Consider the following 17,259-nt stretch of genomic DNA (forward strand, 5'->3'; position numbering starts at 1 on the left):
AGCACACCAGGCTTCCCTGTCCTTCACTATCTCCCTGAGCTTGCTCAGATTCATGTCCATTGAGTCAATGATGCTGTCTAACCATCTCATCCTCTATCACCCCCCTTCTCCTGCCCTCAATCTTTCCCAGCATCAGGGTCTTTTCCAGTGAGTCAGCTCTTTGCCTTAGGTGACTCAAGTATTAGAGCTTCAGCTTTAGCATCAGTCCTTCCAGTGAATATTCAGCATTGATTTCCTTTAGGATTGACTGGTTTGATCTCCTTGCAGTCCAAGGGACTCTCAAGAGTCCACATTCTAGCCAGCATCAGAGAGAAAATAAATCCAGACTCAGTGAGAAGTGATATAATGCGAAAGAATTACTGCAAGGTGGGGAAGGTACATTAAGGAAATGTACTCTGCCCATAACTTCTACATACCTTTGAGAGGTAGGCAGAAGGCTTGTCTTTTATAGGGAGGGGGAGAGAAGGCTTGAAAGAAGCCAGTGTAATGAAAGAAAGGGTGGCTTGATGAGATAGCAGATGAGAGAATGTTTTACCCTGAAGCCAGCCTGTTCTCACGAGTGGAGGGAGAAGAGTGCCGTCTGCCAGTCAGACTGAGGCTAGGTCAAAGTTTGGGCTTCCCTGGTGGCTCAGATGGTAAAGATGTGTCTACAGTGTGGGAGACCTGGGTTCAATCCCCGTGTTGGGAAGATCCCCTGGAGGGGAGCATAGCAACCTACTCCAGTATTCTTGCCTGGAGAGTCTCCATGGACAGAGCCTAGCAGGCTACAGTCATGGGGTCACAAACAGCTGGACATAGCTGAGCAACTAAGCACAGCACAGCACAGGCCAAAGTTTAAGAACCAGAGGGAAGGAAAGAAGCTTACCTAAGTTCGATTTATAAGCAGTTTTTTCTGATGGATCAGTGGGGACAAGCGGTTCAGCTAAATTACTCATGGACAAAAAATGGGAATTTGGGGGGTCTGTATCTGGCCTTATTCCCAGGTAGGCAAGAAAGCATCAGATGGGCTCAAATCTGACTGTGGACAGGGAATTGTCTTTTACGGCTCTCATTTGTAGCATCTCATGTCTTTATTAATTGCTGGGCTTTGTTTTTGTTTTGTCCTGTTCTGGTAGAGAATAGTGATAAGAAAGACTTAAAGACACCAAAAATTCAGCCAAGCTTTAATACGTGGTGAGAAGGGGATATAGATTTCTTCTTTCTGCTTTACACCAGGTCTTCAACAAGGACAAAAAGAAACTAGAACACATACATTTTTATGAATCTATGTTTAATATAATATGTCTTTCGTTGGGTCTTATTTTTGCACAACTGACTATAGTTTTCCCCTTAGATTATAGATGAGATCCTGAAGATTAATGAAGACAGCAGAGTACATGGCCTTGCGCTTCAGATCGCTGAGACCTCGCTTAGCAGCAAAATCCTCAATGCTTTGAAACCAGAAAAAGATGTGGATGGGTAAGAACATATAAAAGAAAAAAATCAACTCATTGCTAGTTTGTTTACAGTGAATTTTTGAAAACTCTGCTCTTTCAACTATGTCAGTAATTAAGACTTGAAAGGAATAATTTTAAATATTTCAGGAGTTGGAGGGTCTGTTAAATTCTGCATAAGAAAGTGCATGTTTGGGAAAATACATTTGCCCTTTGTAGTGCTTGTGTGCCATTTTGGAATTAACCAGTCATATTCATTTGAGAAGTTCCTGTCTGACTTACAGAGTCCTTAGCCAGCTCTCCTCTTCTAATAACTTATCCTTGATAATTCTACCAGACTAGAGAAAAAGCCCAGACTCCTGCTTCACCAGCAATAGAGTATTCTTCCTCAGTTCCAGGCCAGTAGAGAAGAACAAAGCAAGCCCTTACATTCATAATGCAGGGTTTTGTTTGAAGGGAAAAACTGAATAGCAGGTGCTTTGATATTGGTCTTGGGTTTGTGTCACGTCATGATATACGCTTCAAGGGACAAGGAACACTACCCACGCATATGGAAGTTCCCGATGTTTCCTAAAAGTTGAAAACCTCATTTTCCGACATGGAAACAAGAGATTTATGTACTGTGACCTAAAAGAACATACTTAGCATTACAGGGTGGTAAGCAAATTTATCACATTATTCTTGTAGGGGCTGGATTGAGTGGATCACCACCTCATTGACACATTCAGATTCTGCCATTATCTTGGCCTTCTGTTGGGACTTAGGGTAGACTCAAACAGGGAGAAAAGTTGTCATGAAAATCTCTGATCCTGTAGCAGACAAACCACAAAGAGAGAAGAAGCTCTAATTAGTTAGGAAACCTCCAGAACCTCAAGGTATCAAGGTGTAGTTTTCAACCTTTCATTAAAAGAGGAGTATAAAACCTTTCCCAAGTATCCTCATTTTGTTGCTAACCTGTATTGAGACCATCAGTTTAAGCTGAACAGTTAGGGACTATGTTGTCCTGGATTTGACAAGAAAGGACGCAAGGCATTGAAAGGACATGGTTCCTCCTTTTTCCCCTTGATTTCTGCAGGAGATGAGTACCGATATCAAGTGGGCGTCAGACCTTGAATCCAGATCTTGTGAGGTCACTCCCCGATTTCTAGGATTGATTCTGGACTTTGATACTGATGGAGATGTAATTCCCTCAGGGTAAAGTGGGCTTGGCTTCAGGACCATGGTGATGTACACATCCAGGGCCACCCTTCTCCATAGGCCACTGAAATGAGCTTCCTGGAGCTGTGCAGTGAAGCCCTACATGGCTTCAAGCTGCAGACGTGCTGTCCAAGCAAGATCAGAACACCCATAGGGACCACATTAGCATTGCCTGAAGGGCCGCTCTAAAAAGCTGATGGCCTCTATTCCTGTCCTCTCTTTATTTTATATTTGTTTTTCTTGCCCACTCGTTAATTTCTATTTAATTATTTAATATATCCTATCTGTCAACAAAAATTCAGTGAACTATCAAGTTAAAAAAGGAATAAAAGAGAATTTTATTTGAGCCAAATCAAGGATTATAACCCAGCAAACAGATTCTCAGGAAGCTCTGAGAACTGTTCCTCTGTTAGAAGTCAGAGATAGTCATATAGTCATATAGATAGAAGTCAGATAGTCACAGGGATAGAAGTCACATAATCATACACATTGTTGAGAGAAAGGATAACACATCACAATGACATACTGATGCTTTACATAAAGTTCACTAAGGTTGCAGAGTCCCGATGAGAAGAAAGTGAAAGTGTTAGTTGTTCAGTTGTGTCTGACTCTTTGAGACCCCTGAATTCCAGGCTCCTTTGGCCCTGGAATTCTCCAGGCAAGAAAACGGGAGTGAGTTGCCATGCCCTTCTCCAGAGGATCTTCCTGAGCCAAGGACTGAACCCAGGTCTCCTGCATTGCAGGCTGATTCTTTACATCTGAGCCACCAGGGAAGCCCCATAGTCCAGATGAACCCCAAGTCACCCTGACCCCCTACAAAGCTGGGAAACAATGCTGTTCTTTTAAGAAGTTACATGGCTAGTGTCGGAATTTTAAAAAGTTATCTTTTCGGTTGAGCAGGCAGTCTTGTCTTTGAGGAGCTCTGGTTAACGTGTCATGCAGGTACACACTGCAGAGCTGGGAGGGAGGGAGGCCCAAACGAGTGCAGAGAGAGTTTTATAGTTAATTTTTTCTTGACCTGTTTTACAAAATAAACTTCTTTTCATTATATCAAATATTGACTTGGCTGTTATTTGGGATTAATACATGTGCTTTACAGATGAGTGAGTTTGGGCCAAGTTTTAACTCACTTGTTCCCTTGCTTTTGGATTCAGATTAACGGATGTCAACCTGGGGAAGTTGGTCCGAGGAGATGCCCATGAGTGTTTTATTTCACCTGTGGCCAGAGCTGTAATCGAACTTCTTGAAAAGTCAGGTATAATGCTCCCTCAGAAACATTGCTGTTCTGTGTTTTTTGGTATTCACGTGAGTTTTAGTAAAGATTTGTTTCTGGAAGATTCTTATTGAAACACTGAAGTGATATTCAGTGTCAGCTATTTTTGTTTCTCATCAGATACATACGACTATGGAAGATTTTCTAATAAGACTATTATAATTTTAAAGAGAAATTGGTAAAGGTAAATGATTAACCTTGTTAAACATTAAATAACACATTAACACATTACGTGTTAAACATTTTCTCAGTGTCTCTCATGAAACTCTCAAAATAACCACCGTGAAAGACGTTTCAAGTTTCAACTCCTCAAATCTGTCAGTGTGTAGACCTAGATACAATTTATATTTAAAGCTTAAATGACTGTTAGATATAGACTGTTAGATATATAGTTTAAATGACTGTTAGATATGGTTTAGGGTATAGAAACCTAGATTAGGATTTATCAGTGAATAGTATCACTTTCAGTATCAGTATTTAATTTCCATCTTTCTCTCCTTTCATGTCAGTGATATAGAAATGAATAATTTCTTAGTTATCACATTTAACAAGTAAATTATTACTGAGTCTTTCCTATATTTAAGGACTTTATAACTGAATACATAAAAATTTAATAAACTTAATTTTTCTTTGCACTAGCTTGAGTAAAAAAGACACCAGTGTCCCTCTCCTATGCCCAAATGTGCAATGAGTAAACAAAAATTCTAAAATATATACCAAAGCTTTGTTAGAAGACTAAATTTCAAGATACACCTTTAGGACAATAGTCATTAACCTCAAATCTCTAAGATAATCCGAATAGACAGTCTTTCCATCATATGAATAATTAGATGATGATTCTGTATCACCCCACCATAAAATATGCACAGAAAGAATAAATTACGGCTTATAGTCATGGTAAGTCTGGTGCCCAGAGGGCCAAGTTTTAAAAGGCTATTTTTTTGCAGCCAATTAAGCAGACGATGCTATTTTCGATGGGGAGTCCTGGTGTGCAGTGGCTGCAAGCAGCAGGCTCCTGGGTAGTGTATGAAGCCTGTTGCCTGCATGGGTTGCCCTAAGGGACCTTGAAGTGAAAGTGTCAGTCACTCAGTCGTGTCTGACTCTTCGTGACCCCATCGACTGTAGCCCGCTGGGCTCCTCTGTCCGTAGAATTCTCCAGGCAAGAATACTGGAGTGAGTTGCCATTTGGAGACAGCCCTTTCCAGGGGACATTCGTGTCTGGCATGCTGTCCCCAGTCTAGGCTCCAGACAGGTATGCATGGTGCCTTTGGAAAGCACCAGGGCGCGATCGCCAGAGTCCACATTGGCCAGGTCATAATGTCCATCCGCACCAAGCTGCAGAACACGGAGCAGGTGAAGTTCAAGTTCCCTGGCTGCTGGAAGATCCGCAGAAGTGGGGATTTACTAAGTTTAATGTGGATGAAGTTGAAAACTTAGCAGAAAAGCAGCTTGTCCCAGAGAGCTGTGAGGTTGAATACGTCCCTATTCCCAGCCCCCTGGACAAATGGTGGGCCCTGCGCTCCTGAGAGCCCAGACACTGTCCCCTCCTTAACACCCACCAGTAAATCCTACTTTAAAGGCTTTTTCCCCCGTTGCATTAAAGCTGTATGGGACAAAGACATTGATGTTTTGATTATAATACTGAATTTTCATTTGGTGGGTAGGTGTTAGCTTAGATGGAAAGAAGATCTTGGTAATAGGAGCCCATGGGTCTTTGGAAGCCACCCTGCAGTGTCTGTTCCAGAGAAAAGGGTCCATGACAATGAGCTCCCAGTGGAAAACACCTCAGCTTCAAGGCAAGGTAAGCATCTTTCATGTTGGAAACATATCTTCAAATGCTTATATTAGAAAAGGAGGACTGGAAATGCACAGACCAAGCATTTTAATATAAGAGATTAGAGAAAGAACAGCAGAAAAATCTCAAAGGATGAAAGCAAAGAACAGAGATTTCTATTGCAAAGCCATAATCAGTTCTTGGAAAAGTCTAATAATAGAGACACATCACTAGCCAATATGATTGAGAGGAAAAGAGAACACCAGCAATGTCAGGAATGAACAAGGATACATAAACACAGAAGCAATAACTATTTTTTTAAAAAGGTGAGTATGAGCAACTTTATGCTGATAAATCTGAAAACTTGTAAAAATGGATTCACATAAAATTGAATAGTATGTAACGTTGAAGACATTGAATCAGTCTCACAGGCAAAAATCAAACAAGCAGACAATAGTTTTATAAATGAGCTACCACAGTCAAACAAGATAGGAGAAGACAGAACATTTTGTAGCTCATGAGTTCCCAATGCAGATAGTGACAAGATGCTAACGGACAATTACAGGCCAGTTTCACCTGTGAAGATAGATGAAGTATGGAAGACTCTATCAAGGTATCAGAATTACTTCACACACGCAAAAAAACCAGATATCAGAATTACTAAGAGTTCATCTGGGTTCTTGGATATAAGATCCACAGGCAAAAGCTAATTGTATTTCTAAACACCACCCCCCACAGTTATAAAATTAATTTTTAAAGAAATACAACATATGATAACAATGAGAATATAAGGTACCTAGGAATATATTTCGGAGAAGGCAATGGCACCCCACTCCAGTACTCTTGCCTGGAAAATCCCATGGACAGAGGACCCTGGTAGGCTGCAGTCCATGGGGTCGCGAAGAGTCGGACACAACTGAGCGACTTCACTTTGACTTTTCACTTTCATACATTGGAGAAGGAAATGGCAACCCACTCCAGTGTTCTTGCCTGGAGAATCCCAGGGACGGGGGAGCCTGGTGGGCTGCCGTCTGTGGGGTCACACAGAGTCAGACACGACTGAAGTGACAGCAGCAGCAGCAGCAGGAATATATTTAACAAAGGCTATTTCTGACCTTTTGAAAGAAATTGTATAATTTTTGTAAATGCCATTAAGAAGACTCAGTTAAAAGCAAAGATACCATTTCATGGATTAGAAGACTCACTCTCTCAAGGATATTGATACTGATTCTCTCCCAAATTAATCTCTATATTTGAATCAAAATCCTGACATAATATTATTGTGTAGCATTTGCCAAATTGATTCTAAAATGTACATGGGAGATCAGGACAAAAACAAGACAATTTTGAAGAAGCATAGAGCTATAAATATCAATAAAGAATTTTTAAAAATAATTCGTTGGAATAAGGCAAGTTGCAGAAGGATGTATTTCATTTAACCCCATTTGCATAAGATTTAAAGTGAATACCATGTATACCGTTTTAGAGCTGCTTACATATAAAGGAAAAGAAGAAGGAAATGAGCAGAAACTGAACCAATTCAGGAAAACCACGACAGGACAAACATGTGGATGTAGATGGAGAAGAGACTAGGGGACCTTCGCTTGTGTTGGTCGTACCTTTTCTTAAACCGGGCAATGGGCAGTGTGTCCAGGCGTAAAAGAATTGTAATTCTTTTACAATTTACTGTCTGAAATAGTTTCATAAAGTTCTTAATTTCAAAAACTGGCTATGAATTCCACAAATGTCAAGCGAAGTGAATTTACATTAAAAGTGCATTAAATTACCAAAATCTGAAAATACATGTTCCTCGCTTTGCAACGTGAGGATGGAGACTAGCAAGTTGTAGTCCTGTCCTGGGGGCCAAGGCATCTGGACTGAGAGTTGTAATGTTTGAATGGCAAGTGTATGTATGTATGTATGTATGTATGTATGTATGTATGTATGTATGTATGTAATGTTTGAATGGCAAGTGGATCTGATATATCTTGTTCTTTCTTTTTCGAAAACAGTCCTGGAACATGATCTTGCAATTACTATGTGATTTTTCAGTGGTCACCACATGGTGGCAGGCTATTCAAGAAAATTCAGGGACAGTGTTTTGTACTTTAAAGCCCAGAATTCTGGGTTGGGACGCTTAGTGGAAGAGGACAGTAAACTTGCCCTGAACTGAACAGCTGTGACGAAAAAGAGAAAAATGCCTTCATTGGCAATTCAGTGTTTTCACAGCTGTCACAGATAGTTTTGCTAGTTGTATCTGTATTTTGGAAAAACAAAGATATCTTTCAAAGTACTTTTTTATTATGGAAATAAATCACCTTGACTATTTGGATAAAGCTCATTCTAACTTTGAGAACCGTGATTGCAAAGCTTTACTCTCTTGATAATCTAGAAATTGGGTAACATTCTGATTTTCCTGTATCTATGGAGGTTCTCTTTAAAAGCTGACATTGCACACACGTTTGTTTTTTTTTTTTAATTCCTTGGTACTTATAGCAGTACCACTGTGAATCTTAGAGACTGGCAACTTTCATTGCTTTTATTGCTTGGACTTTATAGCCAAAAATATGGCAAGAAAGATTCCAGGCTTTTCATTGTTTTTGTTTAGTCGATAAGTCTTGTCTGACTCTTTGCGACCCCATGTACTATAGCAAGCCAGGCTTCCCTATATCATGGAGCTTGCTCAAACTCATATCCACTGAGTCAGTGATGCCATTCAACTGTCTCATCCTCTGTCACCGTCTTCTTTTGCCCTTAATCGTTCCCAGCATCCGGGTCTTTTCCAGTGAGTCACTTTTTCATATCAAGTGGCCAAAATATTGGAGCTTCAGCTTCAGCATCAGTCCTTCCAATGAATATTGAGGGTTGATTTCCTTTAGGATGGACTGGTTCTGTTTCCCGGCAGTCCAAGGACTCTCAAGAGTCTTCTCCGACACCACAGTTCAACAGCATGCATTCTTTGGCTCTCAGCCTTCTTTATGGTCCAGCTGTCATAGCCGTATATGACTACTGGAACAACCATAACTTTAACTATACAGACCTTTGTTGACAAAGTAATGTCTCTGCTTTTTAATACTCTAAGTTTATCATAGCTTTTTTTCTAAGGAGCAAGTGTCTTTTATTTTCATGGCTGCCGTTAACTGTCCACAGTGCCTTTGGAGCCAAGAAAATAAACTCTGCCATTGTTTCCACTTTTTCCCTTTCCATGTGCCATGAAATGATGTGACTGGATGCCATGATCTTAGTTTTTCGAACGTTGAGTTCTCAGCTAGCAGTTTCATTCTCCTCATCCAGAGGCTTTTTAGTTCCTCTTCACTTTCTACCGTTAGGGTGGTGTCATCTGCGTATCTGAGATTGTTATTTCTCCTGGCTGTCTTGATTCCAGCTTGTGATTCATCCAGCCCGGCATTTCACATGATGTACTCTGCATAGACGTTAAATAAGCAGGGTGACAACATACAGCCTCGATGTACTCTGTTCCCAATTTGGAACCAGTCCGTTGTTCCATGTCTGGTTCTAACTGTTACTTTTTGACCTGCATACAGGTTTCTCAGGAGGCAGGTAAGTGGTCTGGTATTCCCATCTTTTGAAGAATTTTCCACGGTTTGTTGTGATCCACACAGTCAAAGGTTTTAGCGAAGCCAGAGAAGTCAGTGAAGGAGAAATAGAGGTTTTGCTGGCATTGTCTTGCTTTTTCTGTGATCCAGTGGATGTTGGCAATTTGATCTCTGCCAAAACTTCCTCTGACTTTTCTAAATCCAGCTTCTACATCTAGAAGTTCTTGGTTCATGTACTGCGGAAGCCTAGCTTGAAGGATTTTGAGCGTTACCTTGCTAGCATGTGAAATGAGCACAGTTGTATTGTAGTTTGAACATTCTTGGCATTGCCTTTCTTTGGGATTGGAGTGAAAACTGACATTTTCCAGTCCTGTGACCACTGCTTAGCTTTCCCATAATTGTCCTTAAACTTTGTTTGGCCACCTCTACATGGTCCGCTTACACATAGCAGGCTCCCCTCCCACCGTGGAATAAAGGCTGTTTCTTTCCTTTCTTTGCACTAGCAGCTAGCACTGCCCTTGTCTCTCACTTCCCGCTAGTGTACCTCCGTGCTTCTGCCTGACATCTGACTTTTCACTATTCCTATATTTTGGACTCCCCTGGTGGCTCAGATAGCAAAGAATCCACCTGCAGTGAGGGAGACCTGGGTTTCATCCCTAGATTGGGAGGATCCCCTGGAAAAGGGAATGGCTACCCACTCCAGTATTCTGGCCTGGAGGACTCCATGGACAGAGGAGCCTGGCAGGCTACAGTCCACGGGGTAGCAAAGAGTCAGACACAACTGAGCGACTTTTATTTCACTTCATTCCTATATTTTATTTCTAAAACACAGACCATTGCCGGGCCTGGTTTCAGAGGGTCATCGGGCCCTCGGCAGACCATGGTATAGCAACTGATAACGGTGCAAAGAATATCCAGACACAGATTAGTGCTGGGAGACCTGAATGGGGCAGGCTGTGTCCACCCTTATCGCACACCTCGAAAGCCTTCACTGAAAAACAGTGAAAGTATACATTTTACAGTAGATTGGTATTTGTTTTCTAATGCCATCAACAATGTATTTTAAGATTATAGTGCATTGTAAGTACATTTTAAGATGACGCCCCGTTTAACTTCTCTTTATGAACAGTGACAAATATCAAGGGGAGAAAAGAACGAGCGAAGGCGTATAGCTGTGAGGTCACGCGATATTATCTTTGAAAAGCAATTATTTCCTGCCTGTTTGTACCTAACATGGGACAGGATGCCCTACTGGCCGTCTGGAAGGGCATTTCGAGAAGCAGAGGGGTGAGGGTTTTAGGGATAAGGTGGTGACTGTAACACTGGAGCCCTGTTTACCACTTCTGAAGCTACATGTAGCCTTCCAAATTTGGGATGACCTCGAAGCAGTCATGACCTGCTGCAACCAGTAGGAACTGTCTTTGGAACGCTTGTGTTCCAAACATTTGTGTTCTCGGGAAGCAATATAACAGGCTTTGGTGCAAACAGCTCTGGATTCAAGCCTTCGTTGTTGTTTAACTTCTCTGAGCCTGTCTCTTCATGTGTCGAACAGGGATTTTAATACTCCAGGCCTCTCGGGGCTGCTATGAGAATTCAGTGATCCTGTCAGTTTGCTTAGCACAGGACTTGGCACCTGTTAACATCCCCAGTAATAGCTTGGCTGCGGCGGATGGTGAGTCAGGAAGGACACTGGCAAGTTTCACCATACAGATGTGCAGTTGATCCTTGATGTGGAGATGGAAAGGCCAGTGGGTCAATCGCTTGTAAGGAGGTAATAAAAATGTAGGATCCAGGGTTCCTTATTTAAAGCCTAGCACACATGCTTCCAATGTATGGCTGGGTATAAGGAGAGAGTCAGTCTGTCTGTGAGGTCTCCCAACAATACGTGGAGGCCGAGGAAACCAAATGAAAAACAAAACTAAGAGAAAGTGTCCCTGAGAGGGTGTGTTCAGCTTTGGCCAGTCCAGGCCTGCCATCTGATCCTCAACTCCACGGCTATGGACCTCTTCCTTCCCTGATGCCTGTGTCCCCTCAGAAGCCTCTTCACATCAGGTCACGTCCCCTGGGAATTCCTGGTTTACCAATCACTCTTTCTAGGAATAGTATGCCTTCCTGTGATTTTGAGGGATATTTACATCAAGTTAGTTAAATAGAAATGGATTTGATCTCTATCAACAACCTAACAATCTAAGGATAGTCTTTGAATATTGTTGTTGTTCAGTTGCTCAGTCATGTCTGACTCTACAACCCCATGGACTGCAGCACACCAGGCTTCCCTATCCTTCACTATCTCCTAGAGTTTGCTCAAACTCATGTCCACTAAATCAGTGATGCCATCCAACCATCTCATCCCCTATTGTCCCCTTCTCCTCTTGCCCTCCATCTTTCCTAGCATCAGGGTCTTTTTCAGTGAATCAGCTCTTCGCATCAGGTGGCCAGAGTATTGGAACTTCAGTTTCAGCATCAGTCATTCCAGTGAATATTCAGGGTGGATTTCCTTTAAGATTGACGGGTTTGATCTCCTTGCTTTGCATACTGATTACATATAAAACTTTCGTGGACCCAGAATGTGAGGGATTGAGATTTGCCTTTTGAGAGAACTGCGCAAAACAGAGCGGACTTCTATATTTGGAAGCTATCGTTTATAGCTTCCTTGCTGTAGCTTCATTGCTAATTGTCAATGATGCGCCTTCTGAGTGCATCATTGACAGTTAAGAATACATTTTTTGCTTCGTTCTGGAGCATCACTCTTGGGCTTTGAGACGCATTCTACATTTACATGGTGGGAGGAGAGGAATGTCTGGGCATTGGTCCAGATTAGCCACACTCTGTAGAGTGTCAGCTGTTGGTAAGCTAAAGCATTGGGTATGACATATTTGGTTTGAGCTAAGGAATCGCCCTCCTTCCTGCACCCAGACGTAGGCCCTTTACTCAGCTCCTCAGGACCCTGGAGTGGAATGACACCCTGATGTAGGAGGTAACAGCCATCTGCCTCGTGAGAATTGGCCTACATTTAGAGATGTCCTCTTTCTCACCCCAGAGAGTTCACCCTGATGCCAGAAAGAAATGTTCTGTAATGAGTATTTGTGAGACAGAGTGGTTCCTCTCTTCAGGATAGGGAGGCTGGCTGGCACCTCAGGGCTGTGCTCTCCACCCTCTACTCACACACACACACACATGCACATAGAAACACACACCCATACGCTCTGCTGGCTGAAAAGCCTCTTCTGACACAGCTGGAGGAGGACGGCAAAACAGCCTCCAGCTGCAATGAATCCGGTCAGTCCCAGCTGCGTGTATAAGAAATAACCCAGAAAGAAGAGAGCCGTTTTATTTTGTTTTTTTCTCAGAGGATCTTGTTTCTCCTTCTGAGCACAGAGATTGTCAAAACTAGCACTAACAGTAAAGGAAAAAATATAGGTCTTTCACACTTGAAGGATCAAAGCAGGCCAAGCTTTTTGAGCAAAAGTTAAATTATCAGAGTCATTTTCCACTTTAAATTCAGTACATTGCATGCCTTACAAAAGGCTTTAAAAAGTGAATTGGGAAATTCTAAATATATGTGTATTATACATAGGAGAGCTTGAAAAAATACTCTTTTCCCAAGATTGGTGGGGAAACGTTAGCTTTTAAACTGGACTAGGTTAGCCATTTACATAAGTGCTTTTTCTTTTTTCTATACTTTTTTTTTTAATACAACTTTTAATACATTTGTCTTAAATCAGGTAGGAAATTACAACTGTAGTTTCAAACCAAAAAAAAAAAAAAAAAGAATACTGACTCTTCTGGAAATCTGTATTTCCTCACATGGCTTGGAGTTAACTAACTAGTGTCTTTCCACTTCTTGTAGAGCAGGTCTAATGGCAAAAGAACTCCTCCTACTTTTTTTAATATGCCAATGTATTAAATTTTCCCTCTTTTTTTCCTTTTTTTGGCTACACTGCATGGCATGTGGGATCTTAATTCCCCAACCAGAAATGGAGCCCCTGCTCCCTGTGGTGGAATCGTAACCACTGGATCACCAGGGAAGTCTGTCCCCCTCTTTTTTTTTTTTGAAGTTCAGGTTTGCTGGTTATAGAATTCTCAGTTGACAGATCTTTTTTTCTTCCAGCTCTTTAAACCAGTAACATATGGTAATGGCAATAAGGACATCGAATAATCACTGAGTTCGGGGTTACAGTGAACCAGGATTGTCCTTCACTCATGTTACCTTGTTGATTCTGCAGCCATCCTATTAGGCTGGACTCTCACTCTTCCCATATCGCAGATAGGAAACTGAGGCTCAGAGAAGTAAAGAGACTGAGCAAATAGATATATAATTTTAAAACATTAGCGGTGGCAGTACAACCAGTATTTTTAGCCATTGTCTCATGTCAGCTCTTATTCCAGATAGTCACAAAACCCAATCTTTAAAACGACCTTCCAAGTTTAACATTTTTTTAAATACCCCACAGCATAAGGGAACTTCATTCCCCAACCAGCAATCAGACCCGTGTGCCCTCTGCTTTGGAAGTACAGAGTCTTAACCACTGGACCACCAGAGAAATTTCCTAATGTCTGATAATCTTTGAAACCCCAAAGTATCCAACAGCTTGGGCTGGGGAACATCAGAGGGACCAAGGTCCGAGACACTTGACTTGGGTTGAGTTCACCATTTTTTTATCCCCACTCTTACTAATCCCGCAGATAGCTTCCTAAGAGAAAGAAGCCATTTCTTCCCTGAGCTTTGAGCTTGTCACCACCCTTGCAGGCTCACTCTCCAGGAGGGATGTGTCTACCCTTTCGAGATGGCAGGGTAGGGGCCACCCTGGTCAGTTGTGTGGATTCACACTCCAGCCTATTGATGTGAGTCCCTCCCCTGACCCTAGCCCTGTGTAATGGGTGAGTGGAGGAGATACCACTGACTCCAGGGCACCACAGATCTTGTGCCAAGTAAATACTGAGGCTATTGAGCAACGTGTGATGAAGTGACCTAGATAATGTAGGCCCCTGAATTTCTCTGTTTTCACTTTAAATGGATTGAAAAACACCTTTGGATGTCAGCTCCCTTTCTTCTCACTCTTGCTTCTGCCTGATCATTGCGTTACTTATTAACACCAGAGAAGATGGTGAATAGAACTTTTGAAAAGCCGCCAAATCAGGCCATTTATATTTAGCAGTGTTGAGAAAAGGATCAGTGAATCTATTGAAACTTGGCATAAGATCCGGAGGGGGCATGTAAAGTCTCAGATGGTTCAAGGCGTGTGTTGCACAAAAGGACAAGGGCTCCAGGCTGTGTCTCTGCAGGGAACAGGCCACTGGCATCACCTCCTGTCTGCCTGTGGATCGTCCTTGCTTGCCTGTCCACACCATCAGCAGAGCCTGACTCCATGTTTCACTCTTCCAGCATAAATGCTTCCTAAGGGTGTAGAATTAGAATACTCCAGTGGGTAGGTCTTTGCATAGTCTATGAGTCTTCCCAAGTGACCCTAGTGGTGAAGAACCCGCCTGCCAATGCAGGAGATTTAAGAGACTTGGGTTCGATCCTTGGGTTGGGAAGACCCCCTGGAGGAGGACATGGCAACCCACTCCAGTATTCTTGCCTGCAGAATCGCATGGACAGAGGAGCCCCAGGGCCACAGTCCATAGAATCAAAAAGAGTCGGACACGACTGAGGTGACTTAGCACACACACACACTGTCTATAATGATAGAACACCTTACGCTTCTGTACAGATTTCATTTTTCAAAGCCTTTTCATGTATTTTCTTATTAGCGTTAAACCCTGAAAATAAGGTGCTATGTGCAGTGCCTTGACCCTGGTCATCGATGACAAGAGCGCAGCCTGGACTTGAATCCAGGTCTTGAAACCCCCGCTGCTGGCTCTTCCCTCTGCACCTCAGTTCCTCTCTAGCAAGTGCAGTTTCTTCGCTTCTCAGAGGAGGCAGCTGAGGCCAGAGAGTTACTCCAGGGAAGTGGCATGCAGGAATCTGTTAATGCGCGTCCCAAGGCTCAGAATCAGAAAGCGCAAGTGTGGCAGGAACTGCAGTGCTGAATTACCCACTGTTACGCGTCAGTTCACATTAACAGCACAGCATAAGCACAGACCACAAGGCTTCTGCTTCTGAATCGAGGCTCACTTCCTGTGGGTCTAGGAACCATAACTTGATCTCTTACACATTTTTGTGCTACATGCTTCTGTGTCTCTATCATGTTAGATTATCTCTCATCACAAATACACACACACAGGTGTGAGCACACACTCTCTCTTTCTCAGCCTTACTTTTTAGTTTTGTTTCTTCCTAGGGTGTGAGAAAGGGAATTTTTCTGAATGAATCCTTCAAAGTATGCCCATTACTGGATTTGAGGTTGCGTTTTCCTTTTATCATCCATCATAATTTATGTGAGAATCAAGTAAACTTGAAGAGGGATTAACTGTCTTTTCTATCATTTGGGACACAACTGACTGTCTTTGATACTCTCTTTTCATATGTTGAGCAGTAAGTATTTTAAATGATAAGGTAAGACATGAATTTTTGAGAAAAAGGAAGGTTATTTATTGACCCTTTGAGGTTTGACCCCAGGGTCGGGAAGATCCCCTGGAGGAGGAAATGGCAACCCACTCCAGTGTTCTTGCCAGGGAAATCCCATGGACAGATGGACAGAGGAGCCTGCCAGGCTACAGTCCCTGGGGTTGCAAAGGGTCGAAACCCTCAAGCACACCACTGCTCACTGGCTCAGTGAAATCTCCATAGGGAGGGAACACCCTGGACTCAAAGGGCAGATTTTGCCCAGGCATGGTTGCCTATGCCCACTTCTATAATAAAGTCACTGAAGGGTTCCTAATTGCTTTTGGCTTGCTTAGCCATTGGGCATCATTTGGAACCGGTCGACAACACCCTTTCTCCTGAGGCTGCTTGAGACAACCCAGTCCTCCTCCCCTGACTCCTGGGTCGGGAAGACCAGACGTGTCCAGAGTCACGTCACTTCTTCCTCTTCCTTTGTCATTTAAGATGAGTTCTGAGGGATGCCTTAGACACCTTTTTCTTCCCATTCTACCTGTTCCCCTCGGAGATCTTATCCAAGCCTCAGCGTTTAGCTACATCTCTGATGCTGGCGAATCCCACCCTGCATCCCCATCCTCCTTTCCTTTCTTAGTTCCAGGCATCCAGCTTCCTACAGAGGTGTCCTCTGCCAGCTGCTTGTACCATGCTTTCCCTCTCACCTCCCCCAGCCCTTCTCAATCCAGCCTCCAGCGTCATCGTCCTAAAACACAGCGGATGCAGCGAGGGCAGGCAGGGTAGCCCAGTCTGACAGCTGCTTAGCTGTTGTCAGGAAAAGGCCAGCAAATTCAAGAATTAGGCCTTTATTGAAAGAAAGTGAGTTTTCATAAAAAAGAAAAACACCTCACTCTCGTTAGGACTTTGTCATGAGACAGCCATGGGGCCTCCAGGCCCCATGAGATTTCAGAGACACCCACTGTCATCACAGAGCACTGTGAAGACTCTTGTGCAGAACATAATGTGATCTATAAAGCGTCTTGGCGGCTCGCACTAACCACAGAGTGTCCCAGTTCATTGAAAGTGAAAGAACAAGGGCCAGATCACCTCCCACCCTCCCTCCCTGGGGACCCCTCCCTCCCGGGGGACCCCTCCCTCCCTGGGGACTCCTCCCTCCCTAGGGACCCCACCCTGTGCTTAACTGTGACAGCTGCCAGGCCATTGCATGGGGGCTGCTGGTTAGCCGGTTTTTTAAGTATTTTACCAACTATGTGGGCAAAATACCTAGAAATAGAGTGTTTCTTTTCCACAGTTCAGTGGTTTGTCCTGCCCCTTCATCGGGAAGATCCTAGCTCTCAAATCTTGTAGTCTGGGGTCTTTATTTTCTGATCCTCAGCAACCTCAGTGTCTGCCCCAAATGGAGTACCCAAGTGGAGACGGCAGGTAAATGAGTCCATTCACTGAAGATTCCTGGGTCTCTTTCATTCTCTCCAGTCACTGTAAATTCAGACACATGTCATTGACTGGAGAGAGCACCAGCTGATTTT

The 17,259-nt window shown here is 43.0% G+C and overlaps 1 protein-coding gene across 1 annotated transcript in view; it reads left to right on the forward strand.

The window, feature by feature from the left end:
- Positions 1-17,259, forward strand: part of MTHFD1L (methylenetetrahydrofolate dehydrogenase (NADP+ dependent) 1-like) — a 173,761-nt gene that overhangs the window by 9,319 nt on the left and 147,183 nt on the right. The window contains exons 5-7 of the mRNA XM_018053357.1: positions 1,334-1,458; positions 3,785-3,885; positions 5,568-5,704. Coding sequence (XP_017908846.1) covers positions 1,334-1,458; positions 3,785-3,885; positions 5,568-5,704 — 363 coding nt within the window. The remainder of the gene's footprint in view (positions 1-1,333; positions 1,459-3,784; positions 3,886-5,567; positions 5,705-17,259) is intronic.

Source organism: Capra hircus, chromosome 9 (genome assembly GCF_001704415.2).
Source record: "Capra hircus breed San Clemente chromosome 9, ASM170441v1, whole genome shotgun sequence".
Classification (NCBI taxonomy): Eukaryota; Metazoa; Chordata; class Mammalia; order Artiodactyla; family Bovidae; genus Capra; species Capra hircus.